At 32.4% G+C, this 18534-nt stretch overlaps 1 protein-coding gene across 1 annotated transcript; it reads right to left on the bottom strand.

Annotated features, from left to right (window-relative positions):
* Window positions 1-935: 935 nt before the first annotated feature.
* Window positions 936-17852, bottom strand: LOC116771883 (cartilage oligomeric matrix protein). The gene is made up of 21 exons (XM_061528059.1): window positions 17715-17852; window positions 16696-16779; window positions 10805-10972; window positions 10529-10725; window positions 10160-10460; window positions 9818-9988; window positions 8741-8857; window positions 8377-8493; window positions 7920-8039; window positions 7513-7698; window positions 6891-7120; window positions 6484-6633; window positions 5630-5836; window positions 5144-5312; window positions 4556-4733; window positions 4194-4369; window positions 3822-3927; window positions 3380-3589; window positions 3029-3212; window positions 1822-2059; window positions 936-1707 (listed from the first exon to the last, which is right to left on the bottom strand). Exons 2-21 carry the CDS (start codon window positions 16772-16774, stop codon window positions 1622-1624), a joined length of 3390 nt encoding a protein of 1129 aa, XP_061384043.1. The 5' UTR covers window positions 16775-16779; window positions 17715-17852; the 3' UTR covers window positions 936-1621.
* Between the last annotated feature and the right edge of the window lie 682 nt (window positions 17853-18534).

The following is an 18534-nucleotide window of genomic DNA, read 5'->3' as shown; positions in this document are numbered from 1 at the left end:
TATGATGCAGTCCAATAGTATGATAGTAGTAAAAATTCTAAACTCCTTAAAAAGCATAAATAATCGTATAAAAAAAAAGTTATATATTTTTATTATTTTTACACTTTATTAATTCCAAACTCCATTCCTAGTTAGCAAAGATTCCTCGAAACCGGTTCTTTAGAATAACAAAGTATTACATATAAGGATTGAAACGACAAACAATATTTAAAAAAAACTACAAAGGCGTTAATAATTTTTCGAAAAAAATCTAAATTCATAACATTTGTCTCCCGTTTTAATTAGAGGCAACTGTTATTACGCCGCCTAAAAAGCCTTAGATAAAATAATATGACTTTTAATTCCCCCGGATCTTAATAATTTTCTTTTAAAAGATCTAATTGACTTCCTGATTTGTGGCTGGCTTCTAGACATTACGACACCTTTAAATATAGTGGCAATCCTATGTATTGCCTTACTTTTTGAGACTCTCGGTAGTATCAGACGAGATAACTCGTATCTTTGCTCTCTCTTTCTCCTACTCATTTTACTGGTGCTGGGTCTCATCTCTGTAGCAAGACTTTTCTTCATCGCAAGAACACCATCTCCTATAACCATTCTATCGATGCTCTTTAACTCTTGCAGGTTTTGAACTTCTTTTGAACGATCAATAACATTAAATATCTGATTAAAATCTATGTCTTCCGCCATATTCTCTGTTTCCTCCTCGTCATTGAAGTCCTCCATTAAAATATTTCCAAAAGAATCTAAATTTAAAAAAATATTACATAAATATAACTTTCATATCAAAATCAATATACACTCAATAACAAAAAGTATGTCAAATGTAACATATTTTTTTTTTTATTTCGTGTCATCAATTTTCATGCAATATAAACTTTTTTGTTTCACTTCAGAAATAATGACTATTTGGGTATGAAATTTAAGTAAAAAAATAAAATATTTTATCGTTTATTAATTTATATTTATAATCTTTTAACAAAAATAAACTTATATAATAAAAACGAAGCAACATCAATATTTGTAATTATTCTGTAAGCAACTGGAAACATCCAAACATTCAACAGTCCTTAGAATGTTTTAAAGAAATCACACCAGAAAGATGAAAATAGAGATTGCGAAAAATAGTTTTCATATTCACCGTAAAACGCGCAAACAATTAGTGTAGTCATTAACAAACAATTATCTGTTTAGTCTGTGATAATATCAAAAAGGTGACTCATAATTTTTCATGACAATATGACATTTGATATTTGACACATATTAACATAATGCTGGCAAAGATTTTCTGAGTAATATATATGTTGAATAAAATTAGTTTGAGACAATATATAAATATTATTCTTTTTTAGCTGAATGGAGTATTAAAAAATTTAAAAAAAAAGTTCAAATTGACAGGATGTGAATTGCTGTATTAATTCTATTATATTAAAAATCAGATCGATGTAAATTTCTGTGTAAGAAATTTTTTTTAATATGCACCAATACAAAATAAATATATAGAAATATTTGGATAGATATATATTTGTTGTTATGAGACTAACAATAGCCCAAACGATATTTTCTGTTTGTCTTAGTACTTAGTACTGCACTGAGTAACAGATTATTAGTTATATTAAAACTACAAATAAACGAAGTCGTGGTCTATATCCAACTTTTTAAGGAGCCTTGGTGGCAGTTCTGATACTATGTTCGTTGGTATTTTATCTGAAAAGATTTACTATCATTAGGAACCCGAAAAATACGACTAAAGAAAGTTCAAGCCCAAATGTGGAAAGTATAACTCATTATGGGATATAAATTATTTCTAAAACTACCCACCGTTACAGCGGTACACAAGGTTGGACCAAATGATCATTTCCTGGGAAAAGCAGAAAACTCCCAGCCTTCCACCCTTAAGCGTGAAGTCGTAAACGTTGCCGGAGTCAGCCACGAGACTGTTGTTCTCATATATCTTCAGTCTAATCAGTCCTATCTTGGGTCTGTGTATGAGACGCCAGCGGTACGCGGTCTTCTCTCGCCAGCCGACGTTTCGAGGATCCTTCCACAGAAGTGTCACCTGAGGTTTATAAAAATCATTAATGGAAAAAATTTGGACCTTTACTAAATGTGACTTCATGTCAGTAGTTCTTTGTATTATACACTTTTCATACTTTTCCAGTATACTTTATATAATTAGAGTTTCCTTGTTCACATCCCTTGGATATTTTTCTTTTTGCTAACTCGTATAATATATTAGGACCTAAGAATTGTTAAAATTGCTACGAAATAATGTTGCTCAGAATATAAATCTCCAAAAAGTTTATATTATAGTCGTTTTAAATACACCTAAAAAAAGTAAGTTGCTATTGAAACTGTAAGTCTATTAATTGAATACATCTTTAGTATTCTGCATTAATTACTATTAGGTATTCAGTAATGTTAGTTGCTAAGAATAACAACATCTAATCGACATTTTGCTCTTGTTATTTAAAAAGACAACTGCAGTATTAAAAAAATAAAATAAAACGTAGCTATAATTATCTGTAAGTACACCAGCTAATTAATGTATCAAACAATTTCTTTTGTTCAAGGAATAGGCCGTCGGATTGTTTTTACGTTCCTCGCAAATAAACTTTGTGTGTTTCGTATAATAAATAATTTAACGTCACATTACTTGTCCCTTGAGACCGGAACCGCGTAGAAAATACAAAAGCGTAGAGATTAAACGGAATATTGTCAGTAAGTCGCAGAAAATACGATTAAATCATTTTTAGTACAATACACTTCCAACTCCACAGGCTTATGTGTGAAAAATTTTTTTGTACTACAATTTATTTGTTCTAACGAAGAAGTCTATAATAATAGTCTTAGTATTTAATACGTCCATAAATCTTTTTTAAAGGTGCCTATACTTTTAATATTTCTTGTAGCATCACTAAATAAGCCAAAGTTGTGAAACAGTGCATCTTATCTTACATCTACTATAAATGCAATTTCAGTACAGATATGATTGTGGAGTGATGCTAGAGTTATAAGAGATGTGGACCTGATCAGGAGTAGACTCCGTGTTCCAGAGCGCGTTCCTCAGTATCTTCCCAGGTCCAGTGCTAGAGTGCACCAACTTCAGCTGTATCCCGGGCTCCGCGACCGCCCTGAACGGCGTCGTCTGCCAATACGTCTGGCTGTTCTTCTTCCACATCACCACATAAAACCGCTTGTTGTTCTGGTAGCTGATCGTAGGTTACATATAATTTAAAAACTTCAAAACACCAAAGATCCGTAATTCCGAGCAAAACTGATAAGAACGGTTTAGGTCCCATCAAAAGGGAGTAAAGGAAATAATTTTATTAATTACGGCATTATTATACCCTTACATGCAAGAAGTTCTAAAGCCTACCCGAATATGAAGCCGACGTAGTCATCGTCTATGTGCGAGTCGACAAATAAGGTGCCCTCAAAGTCAACTCCTCCGAAGCTGTCGAATCCGACCGCCAGTCCAGGATCTGAGTTGAGGGTTTGAGTGATCTCAGCGCCCTCGTGTGCGAGCTGCCAGCGTGGGTCTTGCTGGGAGGTACCTTCTGGGTCCAACCTTACCGTCATATACTTCCTAGAAGATGTGAAAATGACAGTCACAAATACTTATATCAGACATATCTTATGAGACGTCAAAAACTTCTCTTTTATTTGATGTCGAGATGCAAAAGACAAATTGTATGCACTATTTCATATTTCGTGTCACCATTTGAAATTTGAATACTGAATTTAAAATTAAACATTATAATATTCACAAATTATTAAATGACATGAAATTTTAAATGAACATATATGTACGGGTGTACCTGAAGTCGGTGCGAAAAATCCTCGAATTATTCGGGCAATTGTCGAGTGCGTTAGTGATGTTGTCTCCATCAAAGTCGTTGTCGCAAACGTTCCCGACACCGTCACCTAAAATAAGTATGTCCGGTTTAGTTGCAACTTAAATATCGCTGTTTTTCTGTTAGTTTGCAAACTGAGTGAGGCAAAGAGAAAACCAAAGATTACGGTCTTCGTAAAACGAATGCATCAGGGAACAGCTGTTTAAATTTGAATTTGGAATTCCTAACTAAAGAAGAGATATTTGAGAAGGAAGTGGAAAGTACGACGAAACACAGATTTCATATGTAGGGACCCATTATTAACTAAATAGCTATGGATTTTTTATATATAAGTACCATTAGCGTCAGCCTGATCAGGATTGTACACCAAAGGACAGTTGTCTTCGAGGTTCGGGATCCCATCACCGTCTATATCATCATCACAAGCGTCTCCTTTGCCATCATTATCAACATCTTGCTGATCACTGTTCGCTAAATTCGGACAATTATCCAAACCGTCCTGTATGCCGTCCCTGGAAAACAAATATTATATAACACAAAGCAATACTTAGATTAAAATGACCTAAATGTCTGATGGTTTGTTGCACTAAATCTACTGCGTCATCCATTCAATTAGGACTAAGCAAAAGATGAGCAGTTTTTTTAGAACAATAAATATCTATTGAATATTAGTTACTTCATTATTTGTTTATACTGACTGGTCTCTATCCACGTCACTGTCACAGGCGTCACCAACGTTATCTTTGTCGGAGTCATCCTGGGAGGGGTTCCGTACTCTTGGACAGTTGTCGCACAGATCACCCACACCATCTCCATCCATATCTTCCTGTTGTGGGTTGAACACGAGAGGACAATTGTCGTGGTCGTTGGGAATACCTGAAAAATTACAATTGTCTATAGTATGTCATGCTTTCCTCTTGTAGGAATAGTCTATGTCTATTTTGGTATCGTTTTTGTCATTCATAAAATGTATTAAGGTTTAGTTTAATGAATGAGAACAGAGAAACGCTTCGTATGCAGTGTGACGTGTGGCCCGAGTATTTCATGTTTTCTTCATCGTAAAATAAATTAATAATTCAAGTCTTTTTAGACTATTGACCAAAAATTTTGGTGCTCTCCTGTAGTATGCTTACCGAAACGATCAAATCGTTTTTAACTTCTGCCGCTTCAAATAAAGTATTTCTATTGTATTAAATATTAACGTAACGACTTGTTCAATTATTAACAGAGTTATTTTTGTACTTTTTTCAAGTTAAAGTATAGTTTTTAGTATTATTTTCCCCTACCATCATTATCCATGTCGGGATCGCAGACGTTTCCGAGTCCATCGTTATCTGCATCTTCTTGTCCAGGGTTAAATCTTCTTGGACAATTGTCACAAGCATCCCCACGTTTGTCACTGCGATCCTCGTCCCTATCTAGCTGATCTGGATTAGGTGTCAAGGGACAATTGTCCTATAGGTAAAACAAAAACAAAATTTTAGTACAAGATAGTCTATTCGCGAACATTAGGGTAATAAAAATTAACAATGAATGTACCCTTTTTACATTAAAAATACTGTATAATATCTGCAATAAAAAGAAGTACATGGCCGTACAGAACGAAAAAAAAGAATAAAGTATAAGATAATATATTCCCAGATACTAAGGTATTAACAATGAATGAACACTATTTTTGCATCATATCTGCCATAAAAAGACAGTAGACCAAAAATTCTTATGATGATGATGTTGCGCTCTATGGTACCTGACAGATATCCTGACTTACTAACCGGTACATTCGGTATGCCGTCACCATCAGCATCAGGATCGCACGAATCTCCGATACCGTCCTTATCTGCGTCCTCCTGTCCCGAGTTGGACACATGGGGACAGTTATCAGCAGTGCATTGCAATTCAGTACAAGGCAACTGTTGATCCGGATATCCGTCTAGATCACTGTCCGCACCGCAAACAGTACCATTACCGGCCCAGCCCGTCTGGAGGTCATTTTTTTTAAATTAATCAATCCAGAAGAAGTCACATATAATCTACTTTTAAATCATAAATCTATAAAATCTATAAAACTTTTGGTCAGTATAAAGTTTACAATACGCATTCCTTCTTGAGTTTAAAGTTATGGAGACTAAGGATATAATTTAAACATGTCATTTATACATTGAAATGGTTTAAAATTTATAGAATATTTTATGTCTAATTTTTAAAAGAGTCAAGATTTACTACAGTACAATATTTAATAATTTCTCCTTCCTTTCACTACTAGTAATTAACTAGTAATTGCCAAATCATTGATCGTCGTGATGCAATTTGTCTCTGCATTTATAGACATGCCCAACTATACAGATTTACTTCAAGTACAGACGTTTAAAAGTAATGAGATAAAAGAAAAATCAATTGTATAGCGAAACAAAAAATGCACAGCCTTTATAATCACATATCTTTAGACATAACCAGCCAGCTAAATGTCTCAACGCGCTCACACACACACATGCTGAAGTAGGATAAACGTTTGTAAGCCATACACATATATTATAAACAAAAAAAGATATTCCTAACACACACACGCACACAAATGCAAATACGGTTTCCTGGCGCACGCACACATGCATATACGATATATTCTTACCGCACACACACAGCCCTGTCCGAAGCCACACACGGCGTTATGAGAGCGGCAGAAGGCTGGGTCGCAGCGCCGCAAGGAGTCCGCCTCTATGCACGGCCGAGACGTGTTCACGTAGTAGTGGCCGCCGCAGGGAACGCACGTGAACGAACCCTGGCCGATACAATTAATATTACCGCTTTGGTCAACCCATACACACCAATATACGATATAAGCAATATATGTTGCTGATTTACTGACATAGTATTTACTTATATACATCACTATGACACGATACTGAGGCTTCATAAACATCAAGTTCAATCAACTGCGATGTCCGCCATTGATTTAACGGTTACAGTGATAGCAACTAATGTAAATATTATATATCTATATATAAACTTTCATGTCCAAGATATGAATAAACGTACAGGTGTGTTGACACACAGCCGTCCCCGAGGACAGACGTCTTGGTCACACTCGTCTACATCCACGCATCCCTCCTTCCGTCTCTCCTGGCCAGCACCGCTCCATCCCGAACTGCCCCTGTACCCTGTCGGACATGCGCCACACTCGAACCCTCCCTCCGTATTACGACACGACACCAGTTCGTCACACGGACGTATTAAATCACACTCGTCCATATCAACGCATGTGTAACCTGAAAAATTGACACTTATTTGTAGCCTTTTGTGTCCAAAATCATTATGGACCTTACGAACTTTACAGAGAATATACATATGATGAACTAGCTTTTGCCCGCGAGTCCGTCCTCGTGGACATTAGAGTTGCACTCTTCAATTACGATCACTGAACTCGGACTGCACTTCATGGTCCCACCCTCGTTGTTTCGGGATAGGGGTCGGGGTCGGGATTGGAATAGGGATAAAAGGTAGGCTATGTTCTTCTTCAGGATTCCATCTATCTCTATACCAAAATTCATCAAAATCCGTTCAGTAGTTTGGGCGTGAAAAGGTAGCAAACAGATAGACCGGCAGAGTTGCTTTCGTATTTATAATATTAGTAAAGATCGTCCGTAGATTGACAGCGTACCGTTCCATTCGTAGCCCTTGGGGCAACCTTCGCAGATGTAGTAGGGACTGCTGTTCGAGGGGCTGCAGCGTCTCTCCCCGCAGGGTCGACGCGAGCAAACGTGTGCACAACGAACACCATCACCGTCGTATCCCCGGGGACACGGTCCACACCGTGGACCTGACGCCGTCTCCTGGCATTCAACTCCTGGCAAAGTACTAAAGCTTTTAGTACTACCAAAAATTACCAAAATAATTCGATCCATGAGATGAATTGCAAAACAATTTCTTTTTTCTTTATTAATTTAATGAATTTTTTATTTTAATAAATTAATTAAATGGATTTAATAAACGACAAAACATGAACCATCATTAATAATTTACTTAAAGTTTTAGAAGAATCTAGTTTAATTGTAAATATATTCTTACCTTGGAAGCAAGTGTTGGAACGGCAGGACAGTCTGACACACTGCTCCCCATTCCCCGTATAACCGGCGGGGCAAGACCCACAACGATACCTACCATCCGGTAAATCTTGACATTGAACTCCTGAAATTTAAATTAAGTATACTTTGGCAATTTAACTAATAATGAGATGTAAGACTTTCGCGAACGTTCATTTAAATAACTAATATTTTTCTGATTACTACACGTTTGTAATTATTTTTAACAACATACTCCCCACGTTTCGATTACTTTGAAGCAACCGTGATTACGGGTGTAAGTAGTTTTAAAACATAATAAAATACCCGTAGTGATCAGAAAATATTAGTTTCATTTAAAATTAAATAATTCTTAAGGTATTTAAAAATTGTATAGAAGTGATATTTATATAAATCTATATTAAAATATTGTGCTATCAAGTAAGGTACTTTCAAATACTAACTTCCTCCAAAGCAAGGATTGGAGCTACAGGCAGATTGACATGTTTGTCCGTCGCTGGTCTGTCTTCCTGGACACCGCTCGCATCTAAATCCTTGTTCCGTGTCGATGCAATATTCGTCTGGAGTGACAACATTAAAAACAATCCATAGATCATTGATCACATGAGAATTAATCCCAGATATCAAAAAGTCTTTCTAAGTCTCATATAAAATAAATAAACACGTTTAAATATGAAAAAAAAATGACATATATTTTACAGTTTACACTAAACGAAAGGAAAATATATGACCAATTGAAGTGACTTGATATCAACATTGGTGTAAATAAATCATCTGAATAATATAACAGATCCAAGCTCCGCTTACTTTTAGAGCATGGGCGTCGATTGCAAGTTATAGGTCTGCATGTTCTTCCATCACCTTCCATCCCTGATGGACAGGGTCCGCACTGGATGCCTGTCGCCGTGTTGCGACACTGCACGCCTATTTACACCATCCATCAGATACTTGATGATCAACAACACTTCCAACATTCAAATACTCTATCTGATAGGGGGGCTATTTAACTCTTTACTATGTATAAACACTATAGGTAAGTGTACGATGTTTGATTATCAGCTCTAATGTGTAGGGTAATAGAGTTTATAATATTTATCCTCTATTAGAATTCCTTTATACATATAAATATTCCTTTATACATATATATATATATATATATATATATATATATATATATATAAGTTGGCTGGTATAACAAGTGTTTTCTTATATGTTATAATATAATAATGTTTAAGTTAGATAAGTTGATTTAAAAAAATTTACTAATCAGGATAGCAGTACACAAAAAGTGCTTGAAGGCTTACTTTAATTATTTTTTTTATAACAACTTTATATTCATTTATAAAAGGGTTATGTACTTTGATATCGATTGCATGTAATTCTTTTTTTATAGTTTAAAATGATTTTAATATAGAAAAGGTTTACGTTAAACTCTGACATAGGACACCCTTATAATGTTATCGCTGGCAGCATTTCCATGAGTGAGCAACGAAAGTTTAATAAAAAACAGTGTATTTCATGGACAGAGTTTCTTGTCGTATCTTAATACTCTTTCATGTACAATGACAACTTGTGGCACGGAAATCAACATATCTTTACCTTTAATGGAACTGCCAAGGCTAATCAAGCAACTCGAATTTAAATAAAGGTGGGCGGGACTTGAAACTCTGCCATGGACTCCGGTACGTTTAGAAGGGTATCGACGTAAAATAAAACGCGCGTACTGATCGCATTATTTAATAAAACCCACACTAATACGTTGCTTGATTTTCCTTAAACACAGCTGATGTTAGCGAAGCGATAATAACTTACAATACTTATTGAGTGAGACAATGAATTAGGGATAGTTTTACAAGGTTAGTGATTATATTGAATGTCAGTAACCAGGATAGCACGAAGATCCGGAACATCTATCTATGGGAGGTGGCGAGACTCGATTGCAACAAGCTCGGAGTTGATTTCTGAGTCCGTCTATAGTCCCTTTTTGGTCTGCAAGCTCACGACGCAGAAGTTCAATCGTCTGACGGAGAAGTTTCAGTTGACGGATCACTTCATCTGGAATAGACACATACTTTTAATGAATTTTAGGAGACGTAACAGCTGATGTCACTTTATGGCTGGTTGGCATTGCTTATACTAAGACATAAGTGATGCTTATAGGTGTAGAAGGTGCCTGCAGGTACATAACTATCACTTTGCCGTAACTATTAAAATGTTTACTCTTACCATCGCAAGATTCTATATCCGTCGCAGGAATGTCTCCTCTTTGTGAGCCAGGTGTCGTTGGTGGCAGAGGCAGTGGGGCGTAAATGTTAGGATCTATATAGTTATTACGCGGATCGTCCCCTTGCATCTCATCTTCCATCTTCATTCTCTCTTCGCGTTTTATAAAATCTTTGACTTCCTCCACATCAGAGTCCACTGTCAATAAGGTCGGAGGTTTAAGGTCCCTGTGGTTGCAGTTCAAGGCGTCTAACGCTGTCTTTTCGCTGTCATACACCTCCACTGGAGCATTCTCTTCGTGGTACTAAACATAAAATGTCTTCATTCAATTTATAACTTTGCAAATTTTATAATAATGTAATAGTGTCTTACCAATTTTAACTTTTCGTTCGCTAGGAGTGTTAGCACGTCATGCCTACCGGACATTGGATGCCAATGCAGCGGCTTGCACCCCACCGCCAACTTTATTCTGGAGTGGGTCACGATAAGAATCAATGTGCCATGAAAATGAGAACCCAAACTCCAGGAAACTGACTTGATGTGATTCCCGTTCAGACTTTCCAATGACACTAGAAATAACTCAGTGAATTATTATTTGTACTTTTTCCGTTTCCTAATTTTCCAGTTTTTGTTTGATTTATTACTTACCCTTTTTACTTTTACTATTGTAATAAAGTGAGACGGAGTTATCATCTGTGCTCTTCGCGTGAAGCAATTCCTCACGGACTAAGTTATCCCCGTACGGACCTCGGACTATAATAGCTACTTCACCATCTTCGGTGGCTGAAGCGGCGGCTATGACGTCATTTGTTGCTTCTACAAAAAATCAAATACAGATGAAAAACACAAAATAATGGAAATGAATATTCATGTTTATAAATTTCCATTATTCTATTTTTATTAATTAAGAGATAAAATGGGCTGTAAAAATAGATTCAGGCCTAAAAATGAAAAAAAAAAATTAATTTATTTATTTGTAAATATCAAAACATTATTCGCCAGTGCCCTACAAATAAAATCAAGGAACCTAAACATATTTACTCGCATTTTCTCTTGATTACATTGGAAATCTTTTTCGTTGTTCCAAATTAATGGTGAACCGATTGTTAGTTCAGGAGGGACCACACGAGCTATTTGTCATTGTTACCAAAACCTCATTAATATCGGAGCAACGCTACAAATTTTTTATTCATGTAAATGGATTTTTATTTCTTACTAACATTAAAAATTACTGAACAGTAATTAATTAACAAAGCTTAAAACCGATCATAATAAGTAGAGCATAATGTAGATACGAACAAAGGCGAAGGAAACGGTATTCATTATTATAAAGTAAATAGAAATTGTAAGTAAGTTAAGATTCGTGATAATATTATACATTGGATTTCGTGAATCGAACGATAAGCGTACTGTAACCTACTGAACTTTGATAGGGAAATCAAATTCGGGTCTCAGCGATATAGCTGTATTTGTAACGAGTAAAGTTTAATTTAAGATATAACACGTCATTGACACAATCGTTGGCATTGCGTAAAAACGATGTATTGTAAATTAGTTAGTATTTAAACTCACCTAACCTAACCTATTAAGTTTAACTGGGATTATTCTGAAAGTATCTAAACTTACAACTTTATATGAAATTGTTGTAGAAAGTATTTTAGTAGCGCGCTCAGTCTTCAAGCATCTGTGTCTTAACAGTCCACTGTTACAGGAAGGCATGAACATTTGTTATTAATGTTAAAATAATTTAAGAGATTCGGTACTTTTAAATTAATGGCATTAAATTAGAATACAGAGATTTATTTATCTTCATGTACTTATAGGCTATTTCTTTGTCGTTTTTATTCTTTATCGTTGAATAACATTAAAATTATATGGCTTTAGTAAGGGAAGTTTTCGTTTCAAAAATATCAACAGGTGGATAACATTTTATACATATGTAAAATGACATAACAGTGCTGTGAACTTCGAAGTTATTATTAGCCAGCAACCAATGACACATACGAGGCTTGACTCACATGAAGCCGACCATTTGGTCATTTTATATTACATCGGCTGAATATCCTGTGCACGTTTTTGGACGGACGAAACCCATAAATGTAGAGGTTAATAAAATTATTAAATATATATAAGAAAAAATATTATCTTAATTTGAAGTAATAAAATGTAATTACGATGTAGAACATTTCTTACTTTAAAAATTATTTTATAAAGATTTATATGTACTTAAGCTAAATTAACTTTTTAATTGTCATTTTAATATGAGTCTGGCAGAAGACATTTAGTCTAATTTCTTAAGTGACAACAAAAGCGGGAGCTTCTCATCTTAGGTGAATATTATTGTTGTGTTTTTTAAACACTCTTTGTGCTACAAAAATAATAAGTCATGTTTAGATACAAAAAACTCATATTTTATGAAAATTTCTGAACATAATATCTATATACATATATCTCATTTAAGTTTCTGAACGGATTTTTATTATTGTGTGTGTTATTCTAACGGACGTCAAAGTTTTAATTGCATTCAAGCAAGACTTGACTTCAATGTTAAGAATTTTAAATTAACATAAATTAAATTCAAATATTCCTTAATTCTATCTTTTAAGGTTGTTTCTATTTATTTAACTTATTAATATGTTTATTCAACATCAAATAATCAACAATGAGCCAAGTCTGATATAAAATATCAGTGCCCTTTATGAAATTAAGTCTTCAGGGATAGAAAAAAAAAATTGCGGCTCAATAAAAATGTGTCGGAATACTGCCAGCATCAATATAACGGTGACAGCAAAAAGTGTTGCCATGTAGGGCTTTCCTGTTTCTACCGTTCTGTCTGGATAATTATAAGAACAGCTAGAAATAAACGCTCGGTTTGTGGGCTAACATTAGATATTAACTGCTTGGTATTTACTTGTAAGAGCATTACAGAAGTGTCTCTATACGGCGCCGTAATGGAAGCTTTAAATATATAAAATTTCTTTGATGTTGGGCTTAAAGTAGATTATTTTATAGTTTAAGGAAATTTTCTTTTCTTATTAAATAATATTAGTGTTAAATTTATGATGAAATATTTTGTTTCAATTCCGAAAGACGATAATATTGTCTAGGTTGTAACTTATTCCTCTTACGCTAAAAAAAAGTAATGTGGGCAACATAATGGCGGAGACCAGGCCTTATACGGTATGTTGTTTAGTGAATTAACTCTTAATAATGTATTATATTCTATAATTAGACGGTCTCTTTCATTTCAATCTATGCAAAAATGAGATTTTATTAACACATATAAAACATAAAACAAATTAATTAAAAATAATATACTTAATAATAATATACATAATTCCGTTTGTTACTTAATTGTAAATGTATTTATTTATATAAGACATTCGCCTTATGATACAACTAAAAGAAAATAATAGGGCATTATACCCACATATCTCTTTATTATACTAAAAGTATTTAGGATACTTATAAATAAAGACAAAGATATGCAAAAATCAAATTTACCTATAATTTTTTTTTATTTTAACCTAATTTTTATTTTTAACCAACTCTTCAATCTCGTAGACATATTTATGCAAAAAAATAAGCAGAACACTTCATTGTTGTACCATATAATCATATAAATTACGCAAACAAAGCCGTTGGACACAAAATAGTTTTAAAATTAACTATTCTCTTTGAGGCTATGCGCAACACTTTCATCTCGTCTTCTCGTAAACACGGTTGATAAAAATTTATCTTGCTTAAGAATTTAAAGGAGTGAAAATTTAAAGATATATATGGAAACTTTTAACCCAAAAAGGTTTCTGTAAATCAAACCCTCACAGATAATAAAAACTAGGTATGATAATAAAAATAGCATTGAAACTTGTTTCTCTCATTACCACCTTAAAAACAAAGAACTTCATTCATATTTTTTGGTTTTCGTAAATTGGAAGTATTCACCTAATGTATAGAACACAAACATCGCCTAATTTCGAGTTTCCATAGACAAAACAAAATTAGGAGGAAAATTAAAATAAAACCTGTTCACTATGAAACAAATTCAAAATTAAATTTTGTTTGTTCCAAACGATAAAAATGTATATATTTTAAATAAAACTCGCCTTGTTAAATTAATTTCTTTTTCTGTCACAAATTCCTTCTAAAAATCGAAATTGAAATAGAACGTAGGTATCCTTTACATAGGGGAATAAAATATATATAATATGAAAGCAATATTTAACGAATATTTTCGGCTATAATTTGTTAATTATGCATTTCATACAAATATTTGAAGGGAATGTTATTTTAATGAGATCTAAGATTTTCGCGAGTATTCATTTAAATGAAACTAGTATTTTTCTAGTTTAGTTTCATAGTAGTAGTTTTCTAGTTTAGTCTAGTTTCATATAAATGTTATTTTAAGTTTTCTAAGATATTTATTACTTTTACTTTATTCGAGCATTAAAAAAGGGATTCTTTCTCGGTGACGATGTCAAAGTTCCAGGGCTTAGAGCAATATACATTACGGAGAGAAATATAAAGAAATTACTGGTAAAACTTCAAAATGGTTGTTTACTAGACAAAGAAAATTGTATAACTCCGAATAGTTGGACACTGAATTAGAAAAACATTTTTTTTTTACTTTAACACTTCTAATTTTTTTAATCGATATACCTCAATTCAAATTATATCGCGATACCTTAATAAATTACACATTTATTAGTGTAAATTTAAACTTTATGTACTATAGATTATACTTGAAATTGTCAATGAAACCTTCCACAACGTTAGGCGGAGTTGTAGGCGTAACTGCAATAAATTGAGCTGATGTCACTTCCACTTGCATTATACGCACTAGCCAGGGACTAAACAATAAAGACAGAATATTTGAATTTATAGAACATAGATTTTTTTTTTATATCTTATTAAAAGCTCTGTGAAGTTCTTCATAATTCCTAGTTAGGTTTAATGTTTCCTATGATGACATTAATGACAAAAACATTTACACCACATCGTTTTTAATTTATAATGATAAAAACAGTCACGTGTTGACAATATAATCATCGTTAATTATATAATAACTGTGTAGCGAAAAGGATGAATGAATGAGATTGTTGCCTATAAAAATGTAAACAGATTGCTAATACACTTTTCCTTGTGATAATTATATGTAAAAGCAAAACATCGAAAATATGTCAAATTTTTAAGATTAACTACAAACAAAATGTAAATCTTAAAAATAAACATAACGGTAAACCTTTCCGCAACAAACATGGCGGATAATAAGAGAATTTTTGATTTTCGAAATGTCTGAATCACGTGTTACGCAAGCGCACCAAATATGTCCAACCATCTGCTGACCCAATGACTTCTGCCATCGCTAATCGGCCATTGAAAATTAAATTTTTATCAAATATTACTGTTATTGTTTCAAATAATATTAATAAAACAGATATTTTTGATATGTCAACAAAAAAGAAGTATTTTTAATTATTATTTTTTATTTAAAAAAAAATAAAATTCACGACGTTTCTATATATTATAAGGAAGCCGTATTTTATTTACAAAATTTATTGGTCAGTTTATTCTGGTTTATAGAAATGTATGTACCTACTGATAATAGATAAATAAAAATAATGTTCGTCATTATTTCTGTTTATCACGTACACATGTAATTTGCATCCGGATAATATAAAACATCGGATAACAAATCGTAACGAATAGATTGTGAACGGTAGTTGAGACAAAGGTTGATTTCATTAAGACGGGTTGGAAAAATAATGACAGAAAGATGAAGTATTTAATATATTAATTAAATACATAATGACAGATGTTTATTAAACTAAGCATTTAACTGGTTATTTGATTTAAAATAAATTTAATTTATTTATATAGAGACGATATAAAACTGATAGTATATGGCAACACTATACAATCTTAGATCTCACTATACAATATATTTTTTTAATTTCATTCTTTCTACCATTTTAACAGTTAATTTTAATTTTTTGGATTTATTATTATCGCCCTTGACAATCTAAGTCGCCATTTTTTATATTAATTATTATATTTTATTCCGATTTTTCGTATTCAATATGAGATGATTGGAATTATATGTAAATAATCTATCTATTAAATTTAAGTGTACAAAAAACAATGTTGTGTATATCATATAAAAATTGCTAGCTTAAAAAACTTTATAATAATATTGTTATCAATCGTTATTATTCTATCGGATGAAATTTAGGACTTTTAAACATACATTTACTCACTTCTCTACTTCCTCCAGAGCTGTATTTTCGTTTTTTTTTTTCCTATCTCCCGTCTTACTAATGAGCACACAAATAGTCTCGACCCGACTTGTTAGTTGCCATTTTTAAACAAAGACGTTCTAAATTCAAAACGCCTGTAGTTTCTCTTTGTTTCTAAATTCAACATAGATGTCGCAAGAATTCTTTTTTGAAATTGTACGCAGTGTAAAAAATAAGGATTATTCTTACTTCCTGCATCTCGCGATTTTAATCAAATCTCGATCATTTATAATTAATACTAACCTTCGTCTAGTGTAAGTGAAAATGTAGAGGATGCGACGAATAGAAGCACTAATGCACCCCACACGGCATGCGAAGCCATATTCCCTGCGAAAATAAAATAAAAATGTTGAAGGTTTCACATTTTTGTTCGTATTTTTCGTTTTGCAAAATAATTCTATATTTTTAACTGATATATGTATATAAAATAGGATGTAATTGTAATGAATAAATAAAATTTAATTTATTTTCATTATGACTTCTTTAACAATAGAGAATAAATTTCAAAATCCAAATATAGGAATAAAGCGTATAAAAAAGTGCAACACCAATCATTCTCATGAAAGCTCATATATTTAATTCTCGCGGCGCATAAAACAGATTCTCTTCAAACTTCTAGACCTAAATGTCTGTTTTCTAATATATCAATAAATCCTGATACAAAACCTAGCTAAGATCGAGGCTGATTCTATTCAACAGGTTACCAAACACGTATTAAACCTATTTTAATTCAACCATAGACTTTGTTTTTTTTTTTATTTTTATTTTAACTTATCGGCTCACATCTTTATTATAATAAGAATAAAAATATATTTTCCAAATGAGATTTACAACAAGAATGGCGCATGAAACAAGTATAATAAAAAGAAAATCCCAATTTTATTTATAGAGATCGCAATATTACACATTCAGTTATTGAATAAACATTTTACGTTATTAGCTTTATAATAAATACATCTTGTGATCTTAAGTTAAAGACATATGTACTAGACGCAGACTTGTACGGATTTAGACATCACAAAAAGTTAACAAGCTCGGTGCTACAAAGTGCCGTCAACTAGGCAATGTTTATTTTGCTCTTTTTTAATCTAAACTTTAGTATTTTAATTTAGTAAAATCTTTACACCCATTTTCAGACTATCGATAGATGATTATTAAATATAGCTATACAGATAAATAGCTGGTTAACTAATTTTATATTTTATTAGTAAAAAACTTCAACGATAAACAGTATTATTATTAATATAGAATAAAAAAGATACCTTAAATCTAATGAAATCACTTAATTTTTTTTTTTTTAAACAAAGGCACAATTACGAATTACAATTCGATTTCATGCGCTTGTATATTTTTTAAAACACGCGTGCGCAATGTGCTTGCGCGCACGACTAACTGTCATGAATTATGAAAGTTGAAACTTCAAACATAAAGGCTAAGTTTAAAACCGTTTACATATCAATTAAATAACTAATAATTTAGTTGAATTTTGATTTTGTTCTTAAATATATTTATTGTCGCATTAAACAAATTGTATTTTACCTTTTTAAAAATTATAATAGCACATAATTTCAGAAAATATCGATATTAAATTACTTTAAATCATTATGAAGAAAGGAATAGAATCTAATAAAAAAAAATTCAATAATGTTAGCCTTCTTGTAACAATGAATTTATTTTTTAAAACGGCTGAATAAAATGATTGTCGAAATTTAAAAAGAGTATAATATTATAATATCCGTATTAGTGTCATAATGTCATATTAGGTGGCATTGTATTTAATATTGAGATCTTAAAATGTGTAGAGATAATATGTTCAATATAGATAGCTAGATATCAAAAATATCTCCTTACAGTGGTAGAAGATATTGAAATTTCAAAATCTAACAACATGCAATAAGATCAATCAGTTAAAATTTGCTCAAAATTTGAAGAGTGCAATACTCCTCAATAGTTATGGGGGATCTTATCTAAGGAAATTAATTTAATGAATACAGTGTTCTTTATGTTTTATCACTAATAGTAAAGTTGCTTAAAATGCTTTTGGGAAAGAAAACTAAATCTTGGCTCATTAATTATTATCTC

Source organism: Danaus plexippus (genome assembly GCF_018135715.1).
Source record: "Danaus plexippus chromosome 16 unlocalized genomic scaffold, MEX_DaPlex mxdp_23, whole genome shotgun sequence".
Lineage (NCBI taxonomy): Eukaryota > Metazoa > Arthropoda > Insecta > Lepidoptera > Nymphalidae > Danaus > Danaus plexippus.
This window is presented reverse-complemented; position numbering and strand designations above follow the sequence as displayed.

Excerpts from the sequence above, each read along its gene's own strand:
- LOC116771883 (XM_061528059.1), bottom strand. The coding sequence starts at position 16,774 with ATGGCTTCGCATGCCGTGTGGGGTGCATTAGTGCTTCTATTCGTCGCA. Across the intron at positions 10,726-10,804 it reads CAATAGTAAAAGTAAAAAGG|TGTCATTGGAAAGTCTGAAC; the intron begins GTAAGTAATAAA and ends AGTTATTTCTAG. Across the intron at positions 4,370-4,555 it reads AGTGACGTGGATAGAGACCA|GGACGGCATACAGGACGGTT; the intron begins GTCAGTATAAAC and ends TTTGTTTTCCAG.